Source organism: Annulohypoxylon maeteangense (assembly GCF_022496945.1).
Source record: "Annulohypoxylon maeteangense strain CBS 123835 unplaced genomic scaffold GGS22scaffold_2, whole genome shotgun sequence".
NCBI classification, from domain to species: domain Eukaryota; kingdom Fungi; phylum Ascomycota; class Sordariomycetes; order Xylariales; family Hypoxylaceae; genus Annulohypoxylon; species Annulohypoxylon maeteangense.
The window spans coordinates 2,604,812-2,628,899 of record NW_025953249.1 but is presented as its reverse complement, the minus strand read 5'-3'; the positions used below and the strand labels follow the sequence as shown (position 1 = coordinate 2,628,899).

At 48.0% G+C, this 24,088-nt stretch overlaps 8 protein-coding genes across 8 annotated transcripts; 5 read left to right on the top strand and 3 right to left on the bottom strand.

Annotated features, from left to right (window-relative positions):
• Positions 1–1,430: 1,430 nt before the first annotated feature.
• Positions 1,431–2,953, bottom strand: GGS22DRAFT_69790 (uncharacterized protein). Its single transcript, XM_047967842.1, has 2 exons — positions 2,807–2,953; positions 1,431–2,647 (listed from the first exon to the last, which is right to left on the bottom strand). The coding sequence occupies exons 1-2, from the start codon at positions 2,838–2,840 to the stop codon at positions 1,869–1,871; spliced, it is 813 nt and encodes a 270-aa protein (XP_047823151.1). The 5' UTR covers positions 2,841–2,953; the 3' UTR covers positions 1,431–1,868.
• Positions 2,954–4,330: 1,377 nt separating this feature from the next.
• GGS22DRAFT_153629 (potassium/sodium eff) lies at positions 4,331–8,727 on the top strand. Its single transcript, XM_047959883.1, has 5 exons — positions 4,331–5,196; positions 5,253–5,452; positions 5,505–6,080; positions 6,142–7,129; positions 7,192–8,727. Exons 1-5 carry the CDS (start codon positions 4,993–4,995, stop codon positions 8,512–8,514), a joined length of 3,291 nt encoding a protein of 1,096 aa, XP_047823150.1. The 5' UTR covers positions 4,331–4,992; the 3' UTR covers positions 8,515–8,727.
• Positions 8,728–8,988: 261 nt separating this feature from the next.
• Positions 8,989–10,138, top strand: GGS22DRAFT_153627 (family 2 glycosyltransferase). Its single transcript, XM_047959882.1, has 2 exons — positions 8,989–9,303; positions 9,375–10,138. The coding sequence occupies exons 1-2, from the start codon at positions 9,185–9,187 to the stop codon at positions 9,991–9,993; spliced, it is 738 nt and encodes a 245-aa protein (XP_047823149.1). The 5' UTR covers positions 8,989–9,184; the 3' UTR covers positions 9,994–10,138.
• Positions 10,139–10,502: 364 nt separating this feature from the next.
• Positions 10,503–12,972, bottom strand: GGS22DRAFT_184892 (uncharacterized protein; the record flags this gene model as incomplete). The annotated part of the gene is made up of 5 exons (XM_047964237.1): positions 10,503–10,565; positions 10,634–10,854; positions 11,021–11,468; positions 11,522–11,635; positions 11,716–12,972. The coding sequence occupies 5 exons, from the start codon at positions 12,970–12,972 to the stop codon at positions 10,503–10,505; spliced, it is 2,103 nt and encodes a 700-aa protein (XP_047823148.1).
• Positions 12,973–13,567: 595 nt separating this feature from the next.
• Positions 13,568–15,034, top strand: GGS22DRAFT_69749 (uncharacterized protein). The gene is made up of 2 exons (XM_047967841.1): positions 13,568–13,773; positions 13,841–15,034. Exons 1-2 carry the CDS (start codon positions 13,655–13,657, stop codon positions 14,655–14,657), a joined length of 936 nt encoding a protein of 311 aa, XP_047823147.1. The 5' UTR covers positions 13,568–13,654; the 3' UTR covers positions 14,658–15,034.
• GGS22DRAFT_153624 (glycoside hydrolase family 76 protein) lies at positions 14,851–17,069 on the top strand. Its single transcript, XM_047959881.1, has 4 exons — positions 14,851–15,502; positions 15,568–16,050; positions 16,109–16,347; positions 16,407–17,069. The coding sequence occupies exons 1-4, from the start codon at positions 15,412–15,414 to the stop codon at positions 16,944–16,946; spliced, it is 1,353 nt and encodes a 450-aa protein (XP_047823146.1). The 5' UTR covers positions 14,851–15,411; the 3' UTR covers positions 16,947–17,069.
• A 2,344-nt stretch (positions 17,070–19,413) lies between these two features.
• GGS22DRAFT_153621 (uncharacterized protein) lies at positions 19,414–22,500 on the top strand. The gene is made up of 8 exons (XM_047959880.1): positions 19,414–20,031; positions 20,087–20,110; positions 20,170–20,217; positions 20,282–20,334; positions 20,393–20,964; positions 21,018–21,135; positions 21,201–21,693; positions 21,763–22,500. The coding sequence occupies exons 1-8, from the start codon at positions 19,828–19,830 to the stop codon at positions 22,318–22,320; spliced, it is 2,070 nt and encodes a 689-aa protein (XP_047823145.1). The 5' UTR covers positions 19,414–19,827; the 3' UTR covers positions 22,321–22,500.
• Positions 22,501–22,875: 375 nt separating this feature from the next.
• On the bottom strand, positions 22,876–23,911 carry GGS22DRAFT_153620 (S-adenosyl-L-methionine-dependent methyltransferase). The gene is made up of 2 exons (XM_047959879.1): positions 23,192–23,911; positions 22,876–23,125 (listed from the first exon to the last, which is right to left on the bottom strand). Exons 1-2 carry the CDS (start codon positions 23,649–23,651, stop codon positions 22,911–22,913), a joined length of 675 nt encoding a protein of 224 aa, XP_047823144.1. The 5' UTR covers positions 23,652–23,911; the 3' UTR covers positions 22,876–22,910.
• Between the last annotated feature and the right edge of the window lie 177 nt (positions 23,912–24,088).

Below are 24,088 nucleotides of genomic sequence, written 5' to 3'. Positions count from 1 at the left end.
ATGCGGCGATTTGTTGGTTCGATCGGACATCGTGACCGGTTGCCTCAGTCTCTTGTTCTAACGACATTCGTAAATAAGAATTCCAAGCCGATGGGGGAAGCTTAATGCCGCTATGTTTCACAAGTCAGCGCCGTCACGGAGGTGCCGTGCCGTAGTTTAACCATGGCTGTCATGGGAACAATTCAGAAGAGAACATTGTATGAAGTTATGACCATTCATAATCTAAAGTACTACGAACTAGTAGGTAAGTATCAGTATTCATCTATACAATATCTCGACGACCTCCGTTTCCAACCCAAGTGTCGGTGTGCGCATGTTTCCAAGCGATGAAACGTGCCAGCATGAAATAATCTGGGACCGCTACAATCCAGTCGTATTGGTTGCGCAGGTGCTATCGCGGCGCGTAGCGCGTCAGCACCACTATTACTTCTCTCTACGTACCTCCTACCTATCTAGTACGCATGCCAATATCCTACCTACGACTCTTGATTATCAGTACATATTTAGAATAACAGCTTTCGAGTTCGCATAAGAAATTTCAACATTACTATAGAGCATGCGGCCTTAAGTAAACTACCGCTGCATAGCGGTTATCGTTCCAGTAGACTATTTCGAGGGTCGCGTCACTTGACTCAGGTGGTCATCCAAAGAAACCTTAGCCATAAACATTGAAGCTTGCTCTAATTCAAGTCTTGAAGAACAAGCGAAGCCTTAGATATCACTACGCTCTCCTATTTTCTCTTATCAGGTAATTTAGATGCCTGACTCTCAAAACCACGCTTATCCAAAACATTCACTCTATGAGTCGAGAATCTAAATAAGTCATCTGTGAAGGCTAGGATATCACACGATCTAGAGAGGATCAAAATAAGATACGCTAAAGATGTGGCTTGAACTTCTCATAATAGGAACATCTTGTATAATAGAAGACCACTGGGTAGTTAGACTCATGGCTGCCTCCGTCCTCCGTCTCCCTAAGCTTACGTGTTAACCCTTAGCTTCGCGCGTGGTTCTAGAGGTCAAACACCCAACTATCTTCTAGCCCAACTTTAGTTATGTTCTTTAAGACATAGCCAACGGTAACGAGCACATGGATAATACGTGTAATTCAAGATACCAACCCGCTATTCATCACTTGTTAAAACCGGATAATATTTGAGGCTGTGCAACTCTTCGATATTTCCTCCCCGAGGTCTTCACAGACATAGTAGAGATACCTGGACATATACATTCTACCCAGCTTTACTAGGTAATTAAGAGCCGGCTCGCTAGTAGTGTGGTTAGAAACCCGAGAAATCAAAACCATTTCGCTTCTTTCACATGTTAAGTTCCAATCATGAAGCAGGTAGAGGACATCAAGAGCAAAGCATCTTACGTCAAAACTTCGCTATTCCATGACTAAATCATACACATTCACAACACCAAAAGAATCAATGAGCTCATTCTATCGACTTATTTTAATATCTTCTAAACGCTGGATATAAGTAACTGAGCTACGCTACCACAGGTACCATATCATCAGTCGACCATACGTTACCATATCACACAGTGACGTCCACATCACCAGCAATAAGCAAAACAGGCCCTAGCGTTCGCTAACATCGAAAGAGTAATTCCGAAAACAATAGGTTAGAAAAATCCCGGATCTAACACTTTTTCTTTAATCCTCGGGGGTTGTTGAATATGTACACAACAGCATGAACGTTGCAAGTCCTGCCTTTTGATTCCGGAGAAGCCGTGACTCCCACACAGCGCCCGCCCAGTATTCGGTTCCATAGACCTACGACAAGGAAAACAACACCAATCGATGTATGTTAAAGAGGGAATGACGAACTAATTTTTATCCTTCATATGCCATCACAACTGATTCACTCGGCCGCTCCCTGACTTCGCGTTTTTCTTGCGGTTCTTCCTGTAGACGGGACTGCCTTCTTCTCTTTGCTGTCTTTCCTAGGTCGGCCAACTTTTTTAGGCGGCCCGTTGGTAGTAGTTCCGTTAGTCTTCTTCTTTTTCTCAACCGGCGCGTCTTCTGCAGGCTTCTCGGCAGCATCATCACCGTCGTCAATGGATGCCTCACTAAGTTTACGCTTATCTCCGGTGCTAACTTCCGACTTGCCTGTCTCAGAGGGAGCTGGAACAGCATCAATCTTAGGCTCATCGTCGACTTTCGGCGCGTCCTTCGCCGGTTCATCAACAGGAAGTGCCCCTGTCATCTCAGTAGGTTGAGGTGGAGCAGCATCCGGCATATCCTGATCATGAATTTCTTCAACGGTAACCGGCTTTGGAGGCTCCTTGGCTTCACCATTAGTAAGTGACGGGGCTTCGGCTGCCGCGGTGTCCGTAGTAGTCTGGGCGGTGGTAGAATCGACCGGTTTTTCTGGCTGAGAAGCTAATGTCTGAGCCTCGTCAAGCTTCGCAGTCAACTCTTCCTTTGAAAGAGTCGCGGTGCCGGTAACATCTTTTTGCGCCTCCGGTTCGGAGCTAGGCGCAATGGCCGCGGTATCAGTCGTAGTTTCAGTCGTGGGCTGTTTCGCGGTCTCTGTCGTAATTGACGGTTTTGTGGAATCTTCTCCTGCATCTACGGGGCCTTTAGCAGCTGGTGGAATGCTGGGTTGCGACTCGGGAACTGTCGCATCACCATTTGCGCCTGGTCCTAAAACGTTAGTGCACTGTGCCACTTCAATGTCGCGATCTAGTCGCACCGGCGCGGAGAGCACGCGATGTCCCAGAACAACCCAATTGAGCTTGGATGAAGGTCGCATAGAATTTCATGACATTCGCAATGAAGAATTAAAAGAATTAATACCTTTCTCGATGCCGCTGGAGTTGTTCTCGGCCATATTGATGACGTCAGAAGAGGAGGCTAAAGGTTGCGCACAGTGTTTATAGCGATTTATATGGATGTCCGGCGTTAACGAAATATGGGAATTATAAAACGTAGCAATCCAATGTTACGATACAAATTTGTTGTTGAGTATAGTGAGGTGTTTAAGATGTTGCTAAGAGCTGACAGAAAAGAGAAGAAAAAGAATTAGAAACTGGGAAGGAAACTCCAGGTGAGGTCGATCAAGCTTCTTGATCCATCTCACAGTTTAGTAGCACGAACGAATCAGAAGTCGCGACGGCACCGGGAAAACTATTTGAGGACGAAGCTTCCACATTTGCTCCCAGATCCTTACGCAACCGGAACACAAACATAACACATCTCATAGCAACTGCCACGGGCAGGCTGTCAGGGAGCAGGGGAGTAAGGGGAAAAATATCTGGAGCTAGGGAGCACTTGCATCCGATCCAATGAGGGGAAGCTGCAGGATGGTTGCGAAGCTGTAACCAGATTTGGTCGTTCATACCAGTCACTACTCCTAAGCATGTAGTAAGTAGAATTTACCCAACATTCCATCATGGATCAGACCATACCTTGGAAGCTAGGACAGACTTGTACGGCACATCAGCGACCTATTAATAATAAAACCACATCGGCCACCTTTTACTTAGTTTCATTTGCTTTCATCCGCTCTCGTCCACCCATCCATCTATCCGTCTGCGGATTGCCCAAATCAATCAATATAAGGACAAAACGGACAAGGCAGACAAGACAGACGACGGGCCGAAACAAACGCTGGCCTGTTCTTGATTTCGGTAAGCGCAAACGTTGTTGTATTGACTGACGAAGCCATTCCTGCATTTGTCAGCTTCTTAGGATGACGTCCACTGTGTCGGACTTATTGACTGGTCATCCCAACCGCCGACTAAGTCGAACTGCATGTCCTTGCACACAAACGAGAAACATTTAAAGTGCCACAGCTGCACAATTTCAATCAATTGAGCATCGTTTGAACAGTAACATTGTGTAGGACTATTCTTAACATTCCTAACCACGTTAGATACTGTACCGCATACGTGCAGCTGAGGCTCATGGCAGAAGGCATGATAGGCGGGCGGGCAGAGCGGGTGAGTGCCTAGGTGGAGGAGAATGGGGATCTGCGATCCACCTTTCCGAAAAGGAATATTTTTACTTGTCGATTTATGTTGATCCCTATGCGCAAGACATGAGATGATGCATCGATGATTGATCGAAAGAAGAAGATTGGGGAAAGGTTGGGGAATTTCTTCCGACCAAAAGTGGCCCGAGCTTCATAGAGAGGCTTAAAGCATGGACCACCTGATCGTGAAAAAGAAGGATGCCGATTAGCCGAGCTTCTACCGCCAAGAGACTTTGGCCAAGAGTTGAGGCGAGGGGCCTTTATGTCACGTGGACAGAATAGAACCACTAAGCATGTCTAGCACGTGCAGAACTCCTTTCATTCATCAATTAGCTCCACCCTAAGCACACCATTCAACTCAATCGTGGGTTCTTGAGTCTTTGAAAAATGGTCTTATATCTTAAGCCAAGTCTTGGTCTTGACAGGCCAAGGCTTAGATGGCCTTGGGGCCAAGCTTTGTTACAAGCACATTCTAGGAAACCCCTCGGTTATCTCTTGTCTAGGAGCCTCATCCGTGTTCTATGCTATGATCTATAGCCAGTTCTGACGTTTGCATGTCTTGGGACCAAGCTTATACCAATTATCTTTGCCCACCTCGACCAATAGCAGATACTCGCTTGCTCGAATATGGGACTAAACATCATTCAATGTGACTTATCATCTTCACGAACATACTAAAGAACCATCATGGTGGTGATAAGTGTTGTTAGTTCACTTGGCGCCTACGATAGGATGCAGGAGAATTTGCATCGTCGGTGGCGTGTACCCCTCAACTGGATGGATTTCTTACACTCGTCCGAAGTTATAAAGAGACCTATACCCCAGGTTTGGATGAAGTCTAGAAGATATGAATTCTAGTATAATATCTTCTAGAAGACAATTGAATCAAGCCAATAGTCTCTTTAAGTTGATAAGTTATAGCATATAAATCCACACTTGCTTAACATATCACCCATGAAGACTCTGCCTTCTATCCGAGGATACTCGTGTAAGCTCCGACTCTACTCCGATGGCTGGCGAATTTGAACGTCATCCATTTCTTTTAACTGCCCAAGATGTCGAAAAGGCACTTGATACCGACCTTGAAAGAGGCTTGTCCTCTGCAAAGGTCACGCAGTTGCAAGAGATCCATCCCCCTAATGAACTAGACGTTGGTGGAGCCATTCCTTGGTACAAAATATTTCTTAAGCAGTTGTTCAATGCTATGATCTTGGTATGTAACCCTAACCACAATAAACATGATGGTATATGACTGACCTAGGTGGCTAGGTCCTATTTTTTGCCATGGCATTGAGCTTCATTGTAAACGATTGGGTAGAAGGAGGGGTCCTCCTTGCTGTCATCGTACTAAACGTTTCAATTGGGTTCTACCAGGAGTATGGCGCAGAGAAGAAGATGGATGCTCTCCGAGCTCTTTCCGCTCCTAGCGCCATGGTTCTCCGTGATGGTAGGACTCAAGTCATCCCTAAGTAAGTCTACTTTCACTATTACTTTGAGGGGAAGTATTAATGAAATCGGCAGTGCTGAAGTCGTTCCTGGTGACATCGTCATTCTGAAAATGGGTGACACGGTTCCCGCCGATGTCCGTCTTTTCGAGGCCATGAATCTCGCTGCTGATGAACAATCCCTTACTGGTGAATCTGTTCCTGTCGAAAAGATAGTCGAACACTTAGATGATGAGGAACTCGGAATTGGCGACCGAATCAATATCGCTTACGGAACGACTACTATCCGGAAAGGTCGTGGCCGGGGCATTGTTATTGCTACTGGTATGCAGACCGAAGTCGGTAAGATTGCTGCTTCGACTGCGAAGAAGCACCATAAGGCTGGTCGTTCTATGAATTATAAGAAATACGGAAAGCGACAGCCAATTATTGGTCTGGCTAGGCGTATATATGATTTCGTTGGTAAATTTCTTGGGCTGACTGAAGGGACACCCCTTCAGATTAAGCTGTCAAAATTAGCTTACATGCTTTTCGGCTCTGCCCTTTTACTTGCTGTCATTGTCTTCGCTGTCAACGAATTTCATGTTCCTAAGGAAGTTGTCATTTATGCTATTAGCACTGGTATTGCCATCATACCCGAGTCTCTCGTTGCGTAAGTCCCCCAAATACATACCAATGTACGGAAATGTTGCTAACATTACCGTCCTATTTAGAGTCTTGACCATAACCATGGTCGTTGCCGTGACCGTCATGCGCAAAGCCAATGTCGTCGTCAGAGATCTGTCAGCTTTGGAAGCGCTTGGCGGTGTCACCAACATTTGCTCCGACAAAACTGGTACTTTGACTCAAGGAGCCATGATTGTTCGAAAAGTATGGATTCCGTCCAACACAATCTATACTGTCAAAGACTCAAAACATCCCAGCGACCCGACCGAAGGTGTCGTTACGTTTTCGGAGGTTGACGATCAGAACCCAGAGACTCAAAAACGGGACTTTGATCAGGAGCGTAGTGCGGCGGTCCTCAAGTTTGATGTGCCTGACGAAAAGCTCAATCCCTCTAAACCTAAAAGGGAAAATGAGAAAGTAGCCACTATGAATCCTGAACTACAAGATTTTCTCCTCTCTGCAGCGCTGTGTAACTTGGCTACTGTAAGGCACGAGCCAGAACCCAAGGATGGCCAGCCCGAATGGCAAGTTACCGGCGAGCCGACGGAAATCGCTTTACAAGTATTCGCCCACCGTTTCCAGAAGGGCAAGAAAGTAAAAGAAGCAGAGGGCTGGAAGCAAGTTGCCGAATTCCCTTTTGATAGTGGTATCAAGCGCATGTCGGTGATATACAATGGCCCGAACATGGAACATAGCATAGTGTTTACTAAGGGAGCCGTCGAACGAGTGCTTGATCTCTGCTCTACTGTTGGTACTGGAAGCTCCCAGGAACCTATGACCGAGGAATATAAGGAACGAATCTTGGAACAAATGGATACGTTTGCCAGCCAGGGCCAGCGTGTACTCGCAATCGCGTCGCGACCTTGGGAAGGGAAGTATCAAGAGAAGAGCTCGCCTGAAAATCACGAGGGCGATGATGCTCTTCGCCAGCGCGTTGAGAGCGGCTTGACACTCCTAGGTCTAGCAGGGATCTATGATCCCCCACGAAAGGAGACCACACCGGCTATTGCAGAATGCTCTTCTGCTGGAATTAGGGTAAGTGATTTGGATATCCAGTGCTTGTAATACTTACCTAATGCTAACCTTTGATATTGTAGGTGCACATGCTAACAGGCGACCACCCAGCGACGGCTGAGGCAATTGCCAAGGAAGTAGGCATTATCCCCCGGAACCTCAGCATCCTTGGTCATGATGTCGCCAATGCAATCGTGCAGAAGGCAAGCGACTTCGATAAGCTTTCTGACGCAGAGATCGATGCCTTACCCGAGCTACCGCTTGTACTTGCCCGTTGCGCCCCGGATACTAAGACACGTATGATCGAAGCTCTCCGCCGTCGATCCGCCTACATGGCCATGACCGGCGACGGAGTCAACGACGCTCCATCTCTATCCCGCGCCGACGTCGGCATTGCAATGGGTTCCGGGTCCGACGTAGCTAAATCGGCAGCCAAGATCGTGCTCACAGACGACAAATTCAACTCCATTGTCGCCGCGATCCGCGAAGGCCGACGCATGTTCGACAACATCCAAAAGTTCATCCTGCACCTGCTCACCTCGAACGTAGGCGAAGTGATCCTGCTGATCTGCGGTCTCGGATTCCAGGACCAATCTGGATTCTCCGTCTTCCCGATCTCTCCACTCGAGATCCTCTGGATCAACATGCTGACCTCGTCATTCCCGGCCTTCGGCCTCGGCCGCGAGCAGGCCTCCCGCGACGTCATGCGTAAGCCACCCCACGACCGGCGGCGCGGCGTCTTCACGAACCAGATCCTTATCGACATGCTCGTCTACGGGCTGCTAATGGGCATCCTGTCGCTCATGACCTTCGTCATCATCATCTACGGCGCGAACGACGGACAGCTCGGCGTCGACTGCAACCGCGCATTCACGCCTGGATGTGAGCCCGTGTTTCGCGCTCGGGCTACCGTGTTCGCCGAACTGACGTGGTTGATCCTGATCAGTGCCTGGGAGTTCAAGGATATCCGCCGGTCTATGTTCCGACTCAACCCGGATGACGACTCTAAATTCCCGCTATTCAAGGACGTGTACGAGAACAGATTCCTCTTCTGGGCCGTGGTGCTCGGTGCCGCTAGCGTTTTCCCCGTCGTCTACATCCCCGTAGTTAATACCAATGTCTTCAAGCACATAGACATCACTTGGGAGTGGAGTTTAGCTGTTGCTGCAACTCTCATATACGTTGCTGGTGTGGAGCTTTGGAAATTGATTAAGCGACAGTTCAGACTTCTCGAGGACGCTGCGGTGGTGAGGGATGCGTTCTCCCAGGGCAGCGAAGAGGGCGGTCGCAAGTTCCACCATACCATTAGTTTTAGCAGTCTGAAGAGCTGGCGGAGTATTGGGAAAAGCCATACCGGCGACACGCACGCCAGCACGAGGGAGAAGAAGGATGGGAGCCCCGTATAAATGTGCCCGGGTTAGATGCTAGAGATGTTTTTGAAGCTCCAGGGCTGGCTAGCTTGAGAGGACTGGTGTCCTTGGCTTTTATGTACTTACGACCTCCGCAACTCCGTAGATTTTCGTGTTACCTTGACGTAGAAATGAGTTTTAGACATACATGTAGCGCATCAAATTGAATATCCTTCATGAGGTATTTCAATAGGATTGGATTATTTCTCGTACTGACTTCAAAATAGTGCAATCGTCATGGTTTAAAATTTTTAAGTTTTGATAAAAACTGTACACATATGGGATTTTATTTATTCATTTGGAAAGAGGGTTCGATGATTCTTGCATCATTTGGCTTTTTTAATGATGCATGATAGCGGATGGTGATAGTGGAGGGTAAGTAAAAGTACAGGGGTAAAAAGGGGCTAATCCGGCTTAGTCACCCGACAAGGTCCTCTAAGACCCACTGTAATGTGTAAAGTGTCACGTCGCAGCGTGTTCAATTCAAGTCCCCAATTTAACCTTGAACTGTTCGAGCTACGCGACGACCGACGACCGAATATTGCCAACTGAAGTTCGCTCCTTTCACCTATACTCGAATATTTCATCGAATTGGACCTCGGTCTACACCAATTGAATCCTTTTCGCTTCGATCTACCCCTCCAAGATTCCTTAAAACACAGCAATAATGGCTTCGAAAAAGGCGGCTGCGACGACCGACAAATACTCGGTTCTCCTACCGACGTTCAACGAGCGTCGCAATCTTCCCATCGTCACCTGGCTGCTCAACCGAACCTTCACTGAGAAGTACGTCGCAAAGACCCCCCATCCCCCCACCGCGCAAGGCAACAAGCAAACTAACCCTCCCACTCCCACAGCAACCTAAACTGGGAACTCATAATCATCGACGACGGCTCCCCAGACGGAACCCAAATCGTAGCCGAGCAGCTCGTCAAAGCCTACGCACCGCACGTCGTCCTCAAAACGCGGACCGGAAAGCTCGGACTCGGCACGGCGTACGTGCACGGGCTGCAGTTCGCGACAGGCAACTACGTGATCATCATGGACGCGGACTTCAGCCACCACCCGAAGTTCATCCCGCAGATGATCGCGCGCCAGCGCGCGGGTAACTACGACATCGTCACCGGCACGCGGTACGCCGGCGACGGCGGCGTCTACGGCTGGGACCTCAAGCGCAAGTTCGTCAGCCGCGGCGCGAACTTGTTCGCTGACACTGTCCTCCGCCCTGGTGTGAGTGATTTGACGGGCAGCTTTCGATTGTACAAGAAGGCTGTGCTGCAGAAGGTCATTGAGAGCACGGAGAGCAAGGGGTACACTTTCCAGATGGAGATGATGGTGCGTGCGAAGGCTATGGGGTTCTCCGTTGCTGAGGTCCCGATTTCGTTTGTTGATCGGCTGTATGGAGAGTCGAAGCTCGGTGGTGATGAGATCGTGGAGTATGCGAAGGGTGTGCTGAGCTTGTGGTTGAAGGTTTGAGGGGGGGTTGTGGTTGCTTCTTATGCCGGTGCCCCGGCTACGATATGACTAGGAAGTGAAAGGGTTCGGGCAGTTCGGCGTTGGGTTGCGTGGTTCGGCCTGTGTACCATCGATGCTCATAACTAATACAGGCAAAAGATTATAACACTGTTGTTATTCGTACGTGCATTTACGTTGCAGCTGACTGCTAACGGCTTCTAGGATGTTTGCCCTCGAAGATACTTGATTTATCAAGACACTTCACTATCTACGTAGAAATTGGTTTCTGGATTTCACTTTTGAGTACCATTTGCCCTAGGTTATTTCGATGGATTGCAGCTGAATATTAACGCTATTTCTCAAAATACTTACTTTTTGATGTTACTATAGCTTTCAGCCGACACAACCAGTCAACAAGACGAACCAGTACATATTTCACGCAATGTTTATCTACGAGCAATTTATTCGTACCCACCTGTGGATACTCACCGTGATCTGACTTACTTTTCCCCTTCCACTACGAAAGTCGTCTACAGGGTACTGAGCCCTTCATACACGTCTGCGAACCCGGGCACCATGAATGGGTCAGCCCACTAAAAGAAACCAAGAGTTAGCAATCTTTCTTTGGGGAATAGGGGGGAGGGGACTCGACGTTACTTACGTTTACTCTGTCTGCATCGGGGTATGCGAAATATCCTCTCTCGTTTTTCCGCTCCTCAAACCATGCGAAATACTCTTCTGGGACTCCAATGACTTTCGCTAGGGTCTCTGTAGCCAAAGCCCATTTCCGCAGCCCATCGTTGAATTCTTCGGGGGTAGAGTCCCTGCAAAATCTGATCATGCCCTGGCAGATACTCATCCACCTCCAGACGTGATCGGCATCTGTTATGATAGCAAGAGTTAGCAATTTATCCATTAAAAAAGGGTGCAAAGGCTTTTTGGGATGTGTCTTGGGAGCGAAAACTTCCCAATCAGCTTGACCAAAAAGTTCTTACTCCCCAGACAAGCTAAAAAGACAAAGGGAAGGATGATTCTCGATTCAACATACCTAACGTTCCCTGCATAGATCTCACTTCCAGTGTCTGCATAACACCAGGTTCACTACCGGTGCGTTTATTGCCCCTGACGCGATACATCACGGACCCGTAGTCTCCCTCTTCGGAACAGGTCATCCCATGACTTAAGCCAGTGATTGTATCATACTGCCAAACCTCAGTAATGATTTCCCGCAACGCCTGAGGAAAATCGGCCTCCGCTGGGAGGTCAACTGGCACATGCATATTCATGAGCTGGGTATACTCGTAGGATCGTTGTGGATCTCTATTCCTCGTGGTAGGAAGATTTTCCCTGACGCGAGGATCCTCTTCGTGTCGAAAGAGCGCGGCGCTAATTGAGCAGGAATCTCGTAGAGGCAAGGCGTAAATGTTGCCTTTAGACCGCTCTTCGCGGTGCAGTGTCTCGAGGAACTGTTCCGCGAGCAGCCAAAACGTTGTGAACTACGAAACACGTCTAGTTAGCATTGATTAAGTCAGTTGAGGGGGGATTATACCTTTTTAAGCTGCAAAAGCGTCCAGCCATTTTCCTGGCCAAAGTGGATGTGCAATCCCGTTTCGGTAACCGCCATAGGTTTATGAATCCGATAAGTATTTCGAAGAGCCGCACACTATAGTGACAAGTTAGCTATTGATCTTTTGAGGGTAGGGAATGGGAGATATCTTTTATCTGTCTTCCGAAAATACTTACAGCTTTGCGTAGGGTTTCCAAAGTTGCCGGGTCGTCGTAATCGTAGATGGGAGATTTTACCTCCCCTGGCCACCATTTGTACAACTGTGGAGGACGTGGCATGAGCGTGATGGATGGATTGGCTGGAGGTAGAATTGAGTCACCTGGTATCTCATAGTGTCGCGGAAGCACTTCACTAACTGCCATGCTTTCATCGACTGTACATGTCCACGAAAAATACTTTGGGTCTGCTCCGGGGACTTGGATGCACTTGCTATCAACGGACCCTTCCTCGGCTGCCTCCAGGCCATCTTGGTAATGTCTAATTATATCCAGCCAGTTTTGTGCTATCTCCCCACGAATATTGACCTGCTCGTCATGTCTGATACTGCGATCTAGGCCATGTACAGAGAGTGGGAGTTTCTGGATTGAAAAGTCTTCTATGGTTTGGTCCCTCGTTCTATGAAGTTCGAGGCCATTGTTGTCGTGAAATGTGATGAACTGAGTACTCATATCTCGAGCAGCTAAAATGCAGTTTTCTGAACGGCTTTTCCGTTGGTCCCACCGATAATATGGCTGCCAAAGCATCAGTGTTGGTAGGTTCGGACAGGATCTACCATCATTGAGATCTTGTAGCCAACCTCTTTCTCCGCCATCGAGTCCAATTTCCATTTCCTTCGTCTTGCTTGCTACCAGCCCGTGTCGTCTGAGCGTGTCAATTACCAGATTACGGAGCGAAAGGCGATAGAATGGATCCGTTTCATCTTCGGGTATGAGATTCTCACTCTGCCATCGACCATCGTTTGGATGAGGATCTTGTAAGCCTGACCAGCTCCTCGACACAGCGAGCGATAACTCAAATTCAACGCCGACTGTGATGCGATTCGGACCTGGGAGAGCAAGGGGGTTATCGTCACCGATTATGATGTTAGAATTGCTTTCCCCTGACACGTCACCACTACAGTTGTCGGCGCTACTAGAACCGTTGGTATTCAAATCATCGAGATACCTTTTAGCAGGACGACTATAAATGAAATTATCGAAGCGTGCAAAATAAGAACGGTAGAGATCTCTTTCCATTTCCTGGTTCCGTAAGGTTTGCATTTCCCCCCCAAACTCAACGGGAAGGTCATCATCGTCACGCTCTATGACCATACCACCCATCGCCATGTGTTGAGCAACATCCATCTGTCTTGGGTTCGGTTGGTGTTGAATTACCGCTTTAGGCACTTTGAAAACACCTCGAGGTAAGGGGCGAAATGCTTGAAGGACCTCCATAGCATCTAATATTTTCAAAATACTTTTGAGTCAAATTTTTGGTTAGTTTCCGTCAATTTGTCAAACTCCTTGAGCTTCATGTAAGAAATTTGCAATATTGGTATATGTTGGCATCGGATTTCCATTTTTCAAGTTTCCAACTCCTTTTAAGTATATTCGACATAATGACCTAGGCGAATTATGAGAAAGGATTGTTTCTCAAGGACCTTTTGTGTTGATAAAATACTTCCTTGTTTATGACTGCCCGGGTCAATAGCATTGTTTCTCTCAGGCATATCACCCGTGTACCTTGGCACTGCATACCCAGAGCATAAGATTCAGTGTTTTTGTAGCCTTGATGATAGGTAAAAAATTTGAATAACTTAGATTATATCTACTATTCTTGCGTAGTTCATTTCTGGGATTATGAATGAGCATGCCTTGAATATCTCGGAGGTACTCGTCGTACTGGTTTAAGGTGTTTAGATTCGGACCAATAGGAGCGAGTATGGACTGACGTATCGGGAAATGGTCAATGCGCACATGTTATTCACTGCTGTAACCTAACACGGTTAGCGTGATCTATCTTCCCACTTGCCCCGCTAACGCCTAGGAAGTACATACCAGTTAACACTTGTGCGCCGTAGAATCTTAACAGTTTCAACAACATTCAAGCATATTCGCTGCTTGATATGACTTGACAATGCGTGGACGCGGGGGCGCCCGAGGGAACAGAACACCTTCGGCTCCATGGAGTCGTCTGAAACCTGTAGAATTAGACCCATTGGAGGCAATGGGTCTGCCTTCGAAAGGTGATAGTAGGTCAGTCATCAACCTGATCATGATTGCTTTGTCGATGAGTTATCCGGAGTTCTAACAAAATGATTAGGTTACTTGACTTCAAAACACAGGAGCGTTACTACACCAAAATAGTCGAGCGTTACATGACATTTTGCTCCGACGCTGGTGAACGTGATGAGCTTCTGCGCCGCTTCGCCTCGCTCAACCTCTCCTCCGGCTCGAACAACGAGAACCCCTCTACGAATTCTACAAACAATACTCCTCCGCTAGACTCCAACTCGATTTCGATAACTCCAACCACTATCCCCAACAATACTAGAGGCCTCTCTGAAGTCTTATCGGCACTAAGGAAACTTAGAGAGGGCATTGTAGCCTCCAAGCGTGTCGATGATTTCGCAATCCAGGTCTACCTCTTCTGTATCCGGCTCTCCGTCCTAGTCAGGCACCCCGAGTCTTATCATCCGGCCATCCTACATCTCCTCCGCAGGATACAGCCGCTGCATAGTATGACGTCGGTCGAAATGAGTGAAGTTGTCGGCTATCTCGTCCTCGATACGGCGTGTAGGCGGAACAACCTAGCCGAGGCATTTGCCGCGCGACATAAATACCAACTACGAGATGCAAAGGTCGACGCGGTACTCGATGCGCTGGCACACGATAACTATATGGAATTCAACCGCCTGAAGAGGAGAGTCGACGGACACAAGGCGAAGCTGCTGGAATATGCCGAAGAAGGCATGCGAAAACACCTGCTCAAGTGCTTCGGAAGAGCATACTTAAGCGTCGATTTAAACTTCCTAGAGGGCTGCGCGGACTCGAAGTGGGCGAAACTCACGACGGAGGACGGTGTCGGCTGGGAATTAGATGGTGGGAAGGTCGTCATCAGGAAGGTTAAGGGTCGGTAGACATGAGGATAGACTTGGTATTGATACCCTTGGGGCAATATGATTTGTTTTCGAGCGGCACATTCTATTTATCATTATCTGATGAGATGTTCCGGTGCTGAGAATTATGTGACACGGTAAGCTATCTACCATCCTCGATCAAATTTGATCCTGCCCGAACGTCTAACATTCACTCTTCTTACTACTTTAACATGCTACATATGCATATGCATGAGGCACGGTCATGATTCTACTAGGAGACTGCCTAATGTTTTTCTGGTTTTCGATACCATCTCGTCGACAATCGAAAATAATGGCACCATCGTGACACCGGCTTCACTCCAATTGAAGCGGATTTGCTAAGCTTATTTAATAATCAGTCTGCTAAGGGGTCGAAAGCGTCCTGGTGACTGGCTGGCCAAGTAGCCAAGTAGTGGCTGTGTATGCTGTGCCGTGCGGCTCCATGTATTATGCCCGAATCTGGTCTAGCTACGTAGTAGGCATCTACGACAAGGGTCACGATCCACCGCTAATTGGGCTGAGATTGAATTTCTAGGACTCGCAGGGGCTAAATTGCAGCTAATATACTAGGGCGTGTCCCCAGGGCTGAGAGAAAAAGTTGATCGCATCCAACCTTAGGCCATCGTTGCCAACGTCACTGAAATTCGTCTCGTTGATCTGTGAAGAGCGTGTTGGCAGCTATTACATTCGTTTATAACTTACCTTTTGTCGCTCATTTTGGTACCTAACGTGGATATTCTATTGTAACGTCAACATGGCGAAGATTCCGTCTAATCCCCTGGCTCGTCTACTGCTAGCCGCCAATGGCGCGCTCGCAGGTCTTACTGTTGATGTTGAAGATGCAGGTTGGTGCCCCTGGAAAGAGTAAGATCCCTCATAAAGAATACTCAGTGCTTACTCAAGTCGATAGCTTCTGTCAGAGCAGCGGCGGCTCTAGTGGCGGAGGATCTCATGACTTATTACCCCGGAAATACGCCAGGAGAACCTATTGGAATCCTCTCTGCACCTCCAGATGGAGACTATTACTGGTGGACTGGTGGTGCTCTTTGGAGTTCGTTATTGGACTACCGTAATCGCTCGGGAGATACGAAGTACGACCAGGACATCTCGCAGGGCCTCATATTCCAGATAGGCCCCAACGATAACTATATGCCCCTTAACTGGACTTCCAGTATGGGCAATGATGATCAGGCCATCTGGGGTCTTGCTGCCGTCGGGGCTGAGGGAATTGGTTTCCAAGAACCGGGCCAGGATAACCCGCAGTGGCTGACATTGGCTAAGAACGTTTTCGAGAACCTCCACTCGGACGATCGACGAGTCGATGATGGTGACTGCGATGGGGCTCTGAGGTGGCAGATATTCCCGTCTAACAATGGTTACAACTATATTGCCGGTTAGTGAACCATTATCCCTACTCGGTGACTAAGCCTTGGTTACTGACTCAATCTTAGCTAACGCTAACATCTTCTACTTCAACATTGCTGCTCAGCTGGCACGTATAACTGGTAACAAGACATACGAGGATGCGGCCAAAGATGCATACGATCTGCTTGAAGATATTGGCTTCATCAGTGACAAATACGACGTCTATGACGGGGCACCAGCGCAGAACTGCAAGTCCCTCAACAAGGGGCCATTCTCAATCAACGCCGCGATGCTCCTTCAGGGTTCGGCATTTATGTACAATCATGTGAGTTCATACTAATCACCCAAAACTTACCCGGCCATATACTGACTCCAGTATAATAGACCAACGGAAATGACGACTGGAAGAAGCGCGTCGACGGACTCGTCTCCCGAACCCTCGAGGTTTTCTTCCCTAACGGCGTCGCAGTCGAAACTGCATGCGAGTTAAAGAACTTGTGCACAACGGACATGCTTTTCTACAAGTCCTTCCTTCACCGAGGTCTCGGCTCGACCATCCAGCTGGCACCGTACACCTCCGCTAAAGTTCTCCCCGTGCTAAAATCCAGCGCCAAGAGCGCCGCGGCGCAATGCACGGGCGGCAGCAGTGGTCGCCTCTGTGGCTTCCACTGGAGCTCCGGCCAATTCGACAACAAGACAGGCCCCGCCCAGCAGATGGGCGTGCTAAGTGCCCTAACCAGCATCCTGCCTGCTCAGGGTTCCGTCGCTGGAAATACTACTACCACCGGCAGCGGTAGCAGCGGAACCTCTCAGGGCACTACTTCGTCAGACACGCCGGCTGGCAATGCTGGAACACAGACCGCTGTAACCTTGGGCGGTATGGTGTTAATAGCCTCCCAGATTTTGGGAAGCTTCCTCATTTAGAGAGCTTGGATTCGTACTGCGTATACCCGTATAGTTTAGCATTCTACTTGTACTTAAATCGTTGCATCAGACATATCCGCATAATATAGCCACAAAAGCATTAGAACTTTCTTCGTTTGAAAACCTACCTATTTACAAGCCCATGCCTTGTACCAACTGTGATTTACTTTCGGCTGACTCGATTCCTCAGTGCAGCTTTCGAGTCCTTCGCAGCCTGTTGCCACGCTATGTCCTCTTCTAGGTACCTCATCTGACGGCTTAAGCGCCTGTATGCGCGGTACCGACAATCCTCTTTCCTGCACCAGCATATCGACTTGCGCTCAACGGTCTCAAAATCCGTATTAATGCATTCCTTTGCGTCGACGCAGCGAACGATGTAAGGCTTCGTTTTGCATCCGCATGCTAGATTTATTCTGACCTGATGACACATGATGTAAGGTGAGATAGTGAGGAGATGTTAGAGTGGAATATAGTTGATGACTTTCTCTCTTTCCCTAAATGTGTAGGTGATGTTTTTCTTAAAATGTTTACTTGTTCATTATGTTTGGGGTCTTGAAAGTGACAGTTCCTTTAAAGCCCATATTGCCATTGTGATCAACAAGGATAAAACACAAAGATAATGCGAATCACAAGAAAAACCTCCGCGGGACGATATTTACCAAGGCATGTAGGTAGCCGTAAATTGAGCTTTATCCTCGGGCTGTTAATGAAACACGATGGCCATGCATTCATTTCCACCGAGTTTGAGGGTTAGGGTCAACGAATAGTAAATTTTTGGTGACTACAGCCATTCTTTTCATTGCTTGTAAGTGTTGATCTTTGAGCATCATACGAGCGAATGGGGGAGAATAGATCCTTCATTGGCATAGCACCGCCTGAGTTCTAGGTTACTAAAGTATTGCAATGACTTACACGTCTTCAGGTCTTTTGTGTTGCCAGGTCATCAAGCCCCCTAATCTCACATCAAATAGCAAGCCACAATGCCTTTCTATGAATATGAGTGGCGAGTTTAGCATCATTCGTCTTGCGATAATCGAAAATTCCGAGTGGCAAATACCTCATCGCCTCAGAGAGCGACATTGGTAGATATCCCGCTATTGAACGCCGAAAGGTAGCTAGAGAATGGTAGTCGGGTGGTTCAATGCACTTATTCTGGGAACAAGGAACCCACGTGGACTTTCCTTTTGGCCTTGACGCCCTCGACACTGAATGACTTTATGTTGTGCACGGCACAAAGCAAGAAATACCTTTGTTTTACATGGGTTAACATGAGATTTTATTGTTCACTCCTTTCCCATGAAACGCCCGTAATCACAGTTGATTTCGATAATCTCTTGCCTGCGTTTTTAAAAACAACGTCTGACGCCAGTCGGATAAGCATGTCATAAAACAATGTATGTAAACATGTGCAAGAGACACGATCGGTTCTATATGTGCGGATGTCGATTCGTCGACGAGAAGACCGGAGAGTGGAAGTACGAAATTGAACTGTGCTACAAGGGTGGGAAAAGACAAAAGGCCTGTGCGAAGACCGAGATAGCGCTGCCGATCTTTGCCAAAGACACTTACTGCGAAGACTGCGAAGACCCGCACTGCCCATCTTACTGTTAACCAAATGGGAAATAGAAGAAAATGGCTGAGTTTTAAGATACGAAATAGCTTCATAGGTTAGTTCGGCGGTGCCGGCGCCTATCTTTCGAATCTATAAAATAATATACGTCAACTGTTTGGAATATTCGTGGCTGGTTGTTCGTCTCGGACTTTAAGTTGTAGATCTCGGAGTACCGACGGTGGATGGAATCAGCGCCGGATGACGCTCTTCGCCGCCAAGAAACGATCAGTCCGTCTCATCTCGGGGAAGTGTGATAATTCTACAGATACGCCGTACATATCCCCTATGTAAAAATAGGCACCCCTAATCTGCTAATAGTTAAAGAGCTTGGCAACTCACGCGCTAGATTTAGAGGCATTCGACAACTACACTAACTGACTACACTAGCTGACTAGGTGAAGAAGTAGAAACAGCAGCTAGGATTCTTTTGTGCAGTGGTTCATCAATCAACATTGAAATAACCTTATGTTTTTATTCTGGAGAGCTGAGCTGAAGATCGCACTATGGATCTAGTTCGGTCAGTTCACTTAAAGTCCTGAGTCAGGATTTGACTGCAGCTGCATTAGCTGTTGTATTCCTACCCAAAAAGAAGGGATGTTGCGGTAGATCACCAACCGAAAATGCCTCTGATAGGCCAGACCGCTCGCCCCATATCCATAACGTGGGAATTGGCCAACCCGTGGCGCCAGCATAACCCCCCAAGCCGGTCCAAGGGCGCAGGTATGTTTTTGGCCAAGCTCTGCCGAGCGCCACCATCAGCCCTATCTAGATTCTAGGTAGCTTAGCACTTAGCTGCTTAGGTACATATCAACCTAGTCGCTGTTCATTTCGCTACAGTTCATCTCGTGGCTTCGTGTCAAAATATGGCCTCACTGCATATGTACAGGCCTAGGATAGAACGCACTTCAGCATGGGTCATGACAGGGCCGCACGAAGACTTTTACATGAGGCTCCCGTCCCTTACTGAACAAGAACGACGACAACGCAGCATGGTACCCACATAGGTATAAGCCGAATTATGGATACTCGATGCTGATGGGCACGACGCAGGGCAGGAACACCGCCCCATAGGCTGGGCACCAGCACAGCACATTGGTCATTGGAGTCGTGATATAACTCGCGGTGAACCGCCTTTCTTGGCTTTGATTTCGATCACTTCTTTTGCTGGTCAACCCATTCCTTCCTTTTGTCGATCGCTTGTTTTTCAAGCAGTCTAGCAGTCTAGAGTCCAAACAGAGTCCGTCTCCGAGGCCTTTGAGACTCCGCAAGATGACACAACACGATCTCGACTATGCCGGGCGCCGGCTGCAGCTGCTGGGTTCCCGGGTCGTCGAGCCTGAGATGACCGGTCACCGTGTTATTCCTACGCATCATCACCAACATCAACACCAGCATCAACTAGCCCACTCCCGCGATGAGACGGAGTCGCTCAATCCCAAAGATGGGGCACACGATACTCCCAAGTTCTCTAAGGTGAGCATTCACATACTCTATTTTCGCTTGAGCAGGACTAACAGATACCCACTAGCCCGAAGCTGCTACCAATTTTGAGGTTCGCCGAGAAACTCATCTTTCGCTCATCTGCCCTCTTGCGACTGACACTTATCATAGCTATTCTACGACTTGTGGTTTGTGGCCAACTTAAACGTCTTCACTAGCGTGCGTTCCCCATATGCATCTCATATCTCGCCATAGGCTACTTGATACTAAACTTCTATCCAAGATCCATGATATCTCCGATTTCTCTCGATTTACCTCTTTCATCGGGTATATGGTGTAAGTGGACCACCCATCGGCTACTTATGAAACAGCGCCTAACACGACATCTATCTAGTCTCCTGTGGACGACATGGGGGCTAACCACATTGTACGATGTACGGTTCACGGCCGACAGCATCTGGGAGCGCTGCTGCAAGGCCGTGCACCTAGGTGTCATGATTGGATTCGCCGAGATCGGTACCAGCTTCGATCCGGACAACCAGATCGTGTCGATCTTCAGGACGATGTCGCTATTCCTTGCCGTGTCTCGATTCGTCCTCTTTCTCCAGTACGCGACCGTCGCGTTCCAGATCCGCAAGTATGCCGATGGTAAACGACCTATGATTTTCACCGCTATCCTGCATTTCTGCGCTTCTATGATCTACTTGGGTGTCTCGTTCAGATACGATCTGGGGAAAAGCAGCCGGGTGTTTCTTGTCTGGTATATCGGAGGCGTCATCGAGATGTTGATGCACCTAGTGTTTTCTCAGATGTCCCACGTTTTGACTTTTCTGGGTACTCATCTGGGCGAGCGTTTGAACCTCCTGACGCTCGTCATTCTCGGAGAAGGCTGTATCATCCTTGCCAAGAGTATCACTCTATTGGTAAAGGACACCTTTGCCAAGGATGCTTCGTATACACTATGGAGTATGTATTTTCTTCTCGCGTATCATTGTACATACTTGACTAACAATCCTCAGGTCCGACACTCATCGGTCTCGTCACTGCCGGGACTGCCTTGATTTACATCATCTTCCAGATCTACTTCGACTGGATGCACGATGAACATTCCATGTCTAAACGACATCAAGTGTGGTGGTAAGCTCTCAATATTATATCGTTATCATATCTCTAAGATCACTTATCTTAACATTTATCTTTAGGACATCATTGCATCTACCTTTCCACATTGCTCTCGTACTTCTTCTCGAAGGCACAAGCCAATTCGTCATCTGGGCTCGTATCGTCGAATCTGCCAATTCGATCATCAGCAAGATCCTCGATACCGAGCAAAAAGCTTTAACTGGCAATCCCACTTCCGAAGAGGTTTCCGAGAAGCTTAGTGATCTGATCTTACCGTTCTTAAAGAAATACCAACCTCTCGACGTTTTGGAGACGATGAAATCTGTCAATGAGACTCTCGAAGAGATCGCCGATATGCCCGACTCATTTTGGAGTTCAGACCCATCCCCGGATGATTCGATGTTGGAACACTATGTGAAGGATCTAGCAGAACTCACTAATACGATGATCAATGCGGTTTATAACGCTTTCGGCTTCAACCCCCCCGAGGGACAGGAGAAGGAGAGCTTGGAAAATACGGAATTTTGGCAGACTGCAGCAGCGGTTGCTTCTGCCAAAAGATTCATTCTAGTTGTAAGTTATCGTCTCCACTAATACTGATGTTATGTGGAATGCCTAGAAAACGGCTAACATAATGAACAGTACATCTACGCGTTCGCATGCGCTGGTATCGTCTTACTCTTTCTAACCATCATGCACGTCATATCCAAACGCAAGGGATGGTCGCCCTTCAACATCTTCCGCACCGCCATCTGCATCTCCATCTCCATTATTTTGGCATTACTCACCATCATAGCCGCTAACCAGGAAGCGGTACTCGAGAACGCGCGCAACACAGCCTTTGTGGGAAGCAGCTGGATGTTGCCGACCATTACAATCAGCTACTTCATCGTGCTTGTCCTAACGCACTTGCCGCATCCGTCCGGTTTTTGCATGGGTCACTTTAGGAAGCGCACGTACGATGATGTCGAGAAACCAAATGGGGTTAGGAAAACCCGAGATTTGAACGGGATGAGGGACACTCGTGGCATCGCAGACTTCGAAGACAGACGTACTGGATACACAGGTGCTGGTCCTGATATGGCATCCCCTCAACTTCCCGACTATGACGAGCCTAGAACGACACGTTATCCGAGCGAAGCAAGGAGGTCGAGACCTAGAGAGGAGAGGCGGGCTAGCCGCGATGCCGAACGAAGGTAGAGGATGCGGTGCAGAGCCTAATATCATGGATAATTGGTGGTTCTTAGTGGATGAGACTGTCGGCGCGCATGGAGCTCTAGAGCTTTACAATATCTTTCAGATGGCCTGATCTTAAGCACGGCGTTTGGGGCATGGGAGAAAAGTATTAACGAGAATATATATTTTGGTTGTATCCATAGTATCTAGTATTTTTAAAGTATAAATAAAAGAAAGCTTACAAAGTTACAATCGTGGTATAGGTACCAGGCTGGGCTATATTGGCTGGGACCCGCTGGGGAACTCGCTGGGCAGTAGGTGTTGGGGGAAACAGCCACAACTAAACCTTAGCGCCTAAATATAGGGCTCTAGGTCCCAAGGCTACAGGGCTATCAACAAAGATCAGTAAGTGCGCTGAAGTCAACTGCTATCACCCACTGTAATCTAGGTACCTACGACCCCTAGGCACAATGGAGCGAATAAATTCCAGGGATTCCGGAGACAATTTAGTGTTTCAATACAGCGCCTTAACCCTTTGTATTCAGCACTTGCAAGTTCAATCGAGTTCAGAAACCGGTTCGATTCTTGAAACTATGGCATATGTGATTGAGCTCTCATGCAACCCCTCTTCCAAGGTGCACAGCGATAAAAAGGCCTCCTGAATAAGGAGCGGTTGTCGCCTTGAATCCGTTGGCGGGATCTTCAAAATAGGACATGAGATCTGCATATCCTGATGCCGCTTCTATGGTATTATCGACAACCACTAATCCACCGATCTTTAGGCGTGGATGGACAAGCTTCAATGTTGGGAGAGCCAGAGGCGTCCAGACTGGTCTACGTCAGCGCAACACACCAAGATGTTGCCATGTTTCCAGCAACTACGCAACAAACTTACTATCAAGCAACAGGAAGTCGACCTGATCGGGTAGATCCTTCTTAAGCGTCTCTCGCAAGTCTCCCTCTCTTAGTTCAATCCATTTCTCGATATCGTTCCCGGCAGCTCGCCAGTTCTCGCGGGCCTTCAATGCTTTGGTAGGCTCATTCTCCGTCGCGATGACTTTGCCGCCACCGTTCTGTCCTACAGCTAAGGAGAGGTATATGGTACTAAGACCAAATGACGTCCCCGCCTCAACGATGAATCGCGCCGCGGTGGATCGAAGGAGGAGATACACCAACGCGCACTTGTCGGGATCAAGAGCCACGAACTTCTCAAGAGCGTCTGCCGTCGACCCAGCTGTACTGACAAACGGCACTTCAGAGAGGGCCTTCGTGTGTAAATCGCGGAGTACTTGGATAACTCGAGGGCTAGCCTCTACGGAGGCTAGTGTTTTTTCGATCTCGGGGAAGTTGGGCATGTTGTGTCAATGGGCTGTGTTTGGGCGTGAGGATATGTTGATGATATCGAAAGTAAACCCTTCCCCCTTTATACATCAACTTAAGGTTGATTTTCTCGGGCGGGGATCTCGATTGACTTTCGGTGGCGATACCTTATTTCCCTCATATGTAAGTGACTCATCTCGAATCTCCTGTCTCGGACGTGTTCGTGGAGGGCGCAAACGATCTAAAGAAAGAAAACGCGAATTGCAACGCGCGGCAAAGCACTGGGGAAACATTCGTCCACATCACGGGTGTTCTTGATTTCGAAAATCTGATGGGTATCGTCTGTATTTCAAGTTCCCATTATTAAATTCACTTGCATATGATAAGTAGCTAACGTTAGGTGCAGCCAGCTCACCAATAGTCGAGGCTCCGCGGAGATTCACGATTATGCCGGCAATGGTTCATATCGACT

Coding starts and splice junctions, on each gene's coding strand:
- GGS22DRAFT_153627 (XM_047959882.1), top strand. CDS start 9,185: ATGGCTTCGAAAAAGGCGGCTGCGACGACCGACAAATACTCGGTTCTC. Junction 9,304..9,374: donor AACCGAACCTTCACTGAGAA/GTACGTCGCAAA, acceptor CCACTCCCACAG/CAACCTAAACTGGGAACTCA.
- GGS22DRAFT_153621 (XM_047959880.1), top strand. CDS start 19,828: ATGACACAACACGATCTCGACTATGCCGGGCGCCGGCTGCAGCTGCTG. Junction 20,032..20,086: donor ATACTCCCAAGTTCTCTAAG/GTGAGCATTCAC, acceptor GATACCCACTAG/CCCGAAGCTGCTACCAATTT. Junction 20,218..20,281: donor ACTTAAACGTCTTCACTAGC/GTGCGTTCCCCA, acceptor CTTCTATCCAAG/ATCCATGATATCTCCGATTT.
- GGS22DRAFT_153624 (XM_047959881.1), top strand. CDS start 15,412: ATGGCGAAGATTCCGTCTAATCCCCTGGCTCGTCTACTGCTAGCCGCC. Junction 15,503..15,567: donor TGTTGATGTTGAAGATGCAG/GTTGGTGCCCCT, acceptor TCAAGTCGATAG/CTTCTGTCAGAGCAGCGGCG. Junction 16,348..16,406: donor CGGCATTTATGTACAATCAT/GTGAGTTCATAC, acceptor CCAGTATAATAG/ACCAACGGAAATGACGACTG.
- GGS22DRAFT_69749 (XM_047967841.1), top strand. CDS start 13,655: ATGCGTGGACGCGGGGGCGCCCGAGGGAACAGAACACCTTCGGCTCCA. Junction 13,774..13,840: donor CCTTCGAAAGGTGATAGTAG/GTCAGTCATCAA, acceptor CAAAATGATTAG/GTTACTTGACTTCAAAACAC.
- GGS22DRAFT_69790 (XM_047967842.1), bottom strand. CDS start 2,840: ATGGCCGAGAACAACTCCAGCGGCATCGAGAAAG. Junction 2,648..2,806: donor CTCCAGCGGCATCGAGAAAG/GTATTAATTCTT, acceptor TTTTAGGACCAG/GCGCAAATGGTGATGCGACA.
- GGS22DRAFT_153620 (XM_047959879.1), bottom strand. CDS start 23,651: ATGCCCAACTTCCCCGAGATCGAAAAAACACTAGCCTCCGTAGAGGCT. Junction 23,126..23,191: donor CGACTTCCTGTTGCTTGATA/GTAAGTTTGTTG, acceptor GACGTAGACCAG/TCTGGACGCCTCTGGCTCTC.
- GGS22DRAFT_153629 (XM_047959883.1), top strand. CDS start 4,993: ATGGCTGGCGAATTTGAACGTCATCCATTTCTTTTAACTGCCCAAGAT. Junction 5,197..5,252: donor TGTTCAATGCTATGATCTTG/GTATGTAACCCT, acceptor CTAGGTGGCTAG/GTCCTATTTTTTGCCATGGC. Junction 6,081..6,141: donor ATACCCGAGTCTCTCGTTGC/GTAAGTCCCCCA, acceptor CGTCCTATTTAG/AGTCTTGACCATAACCATGG.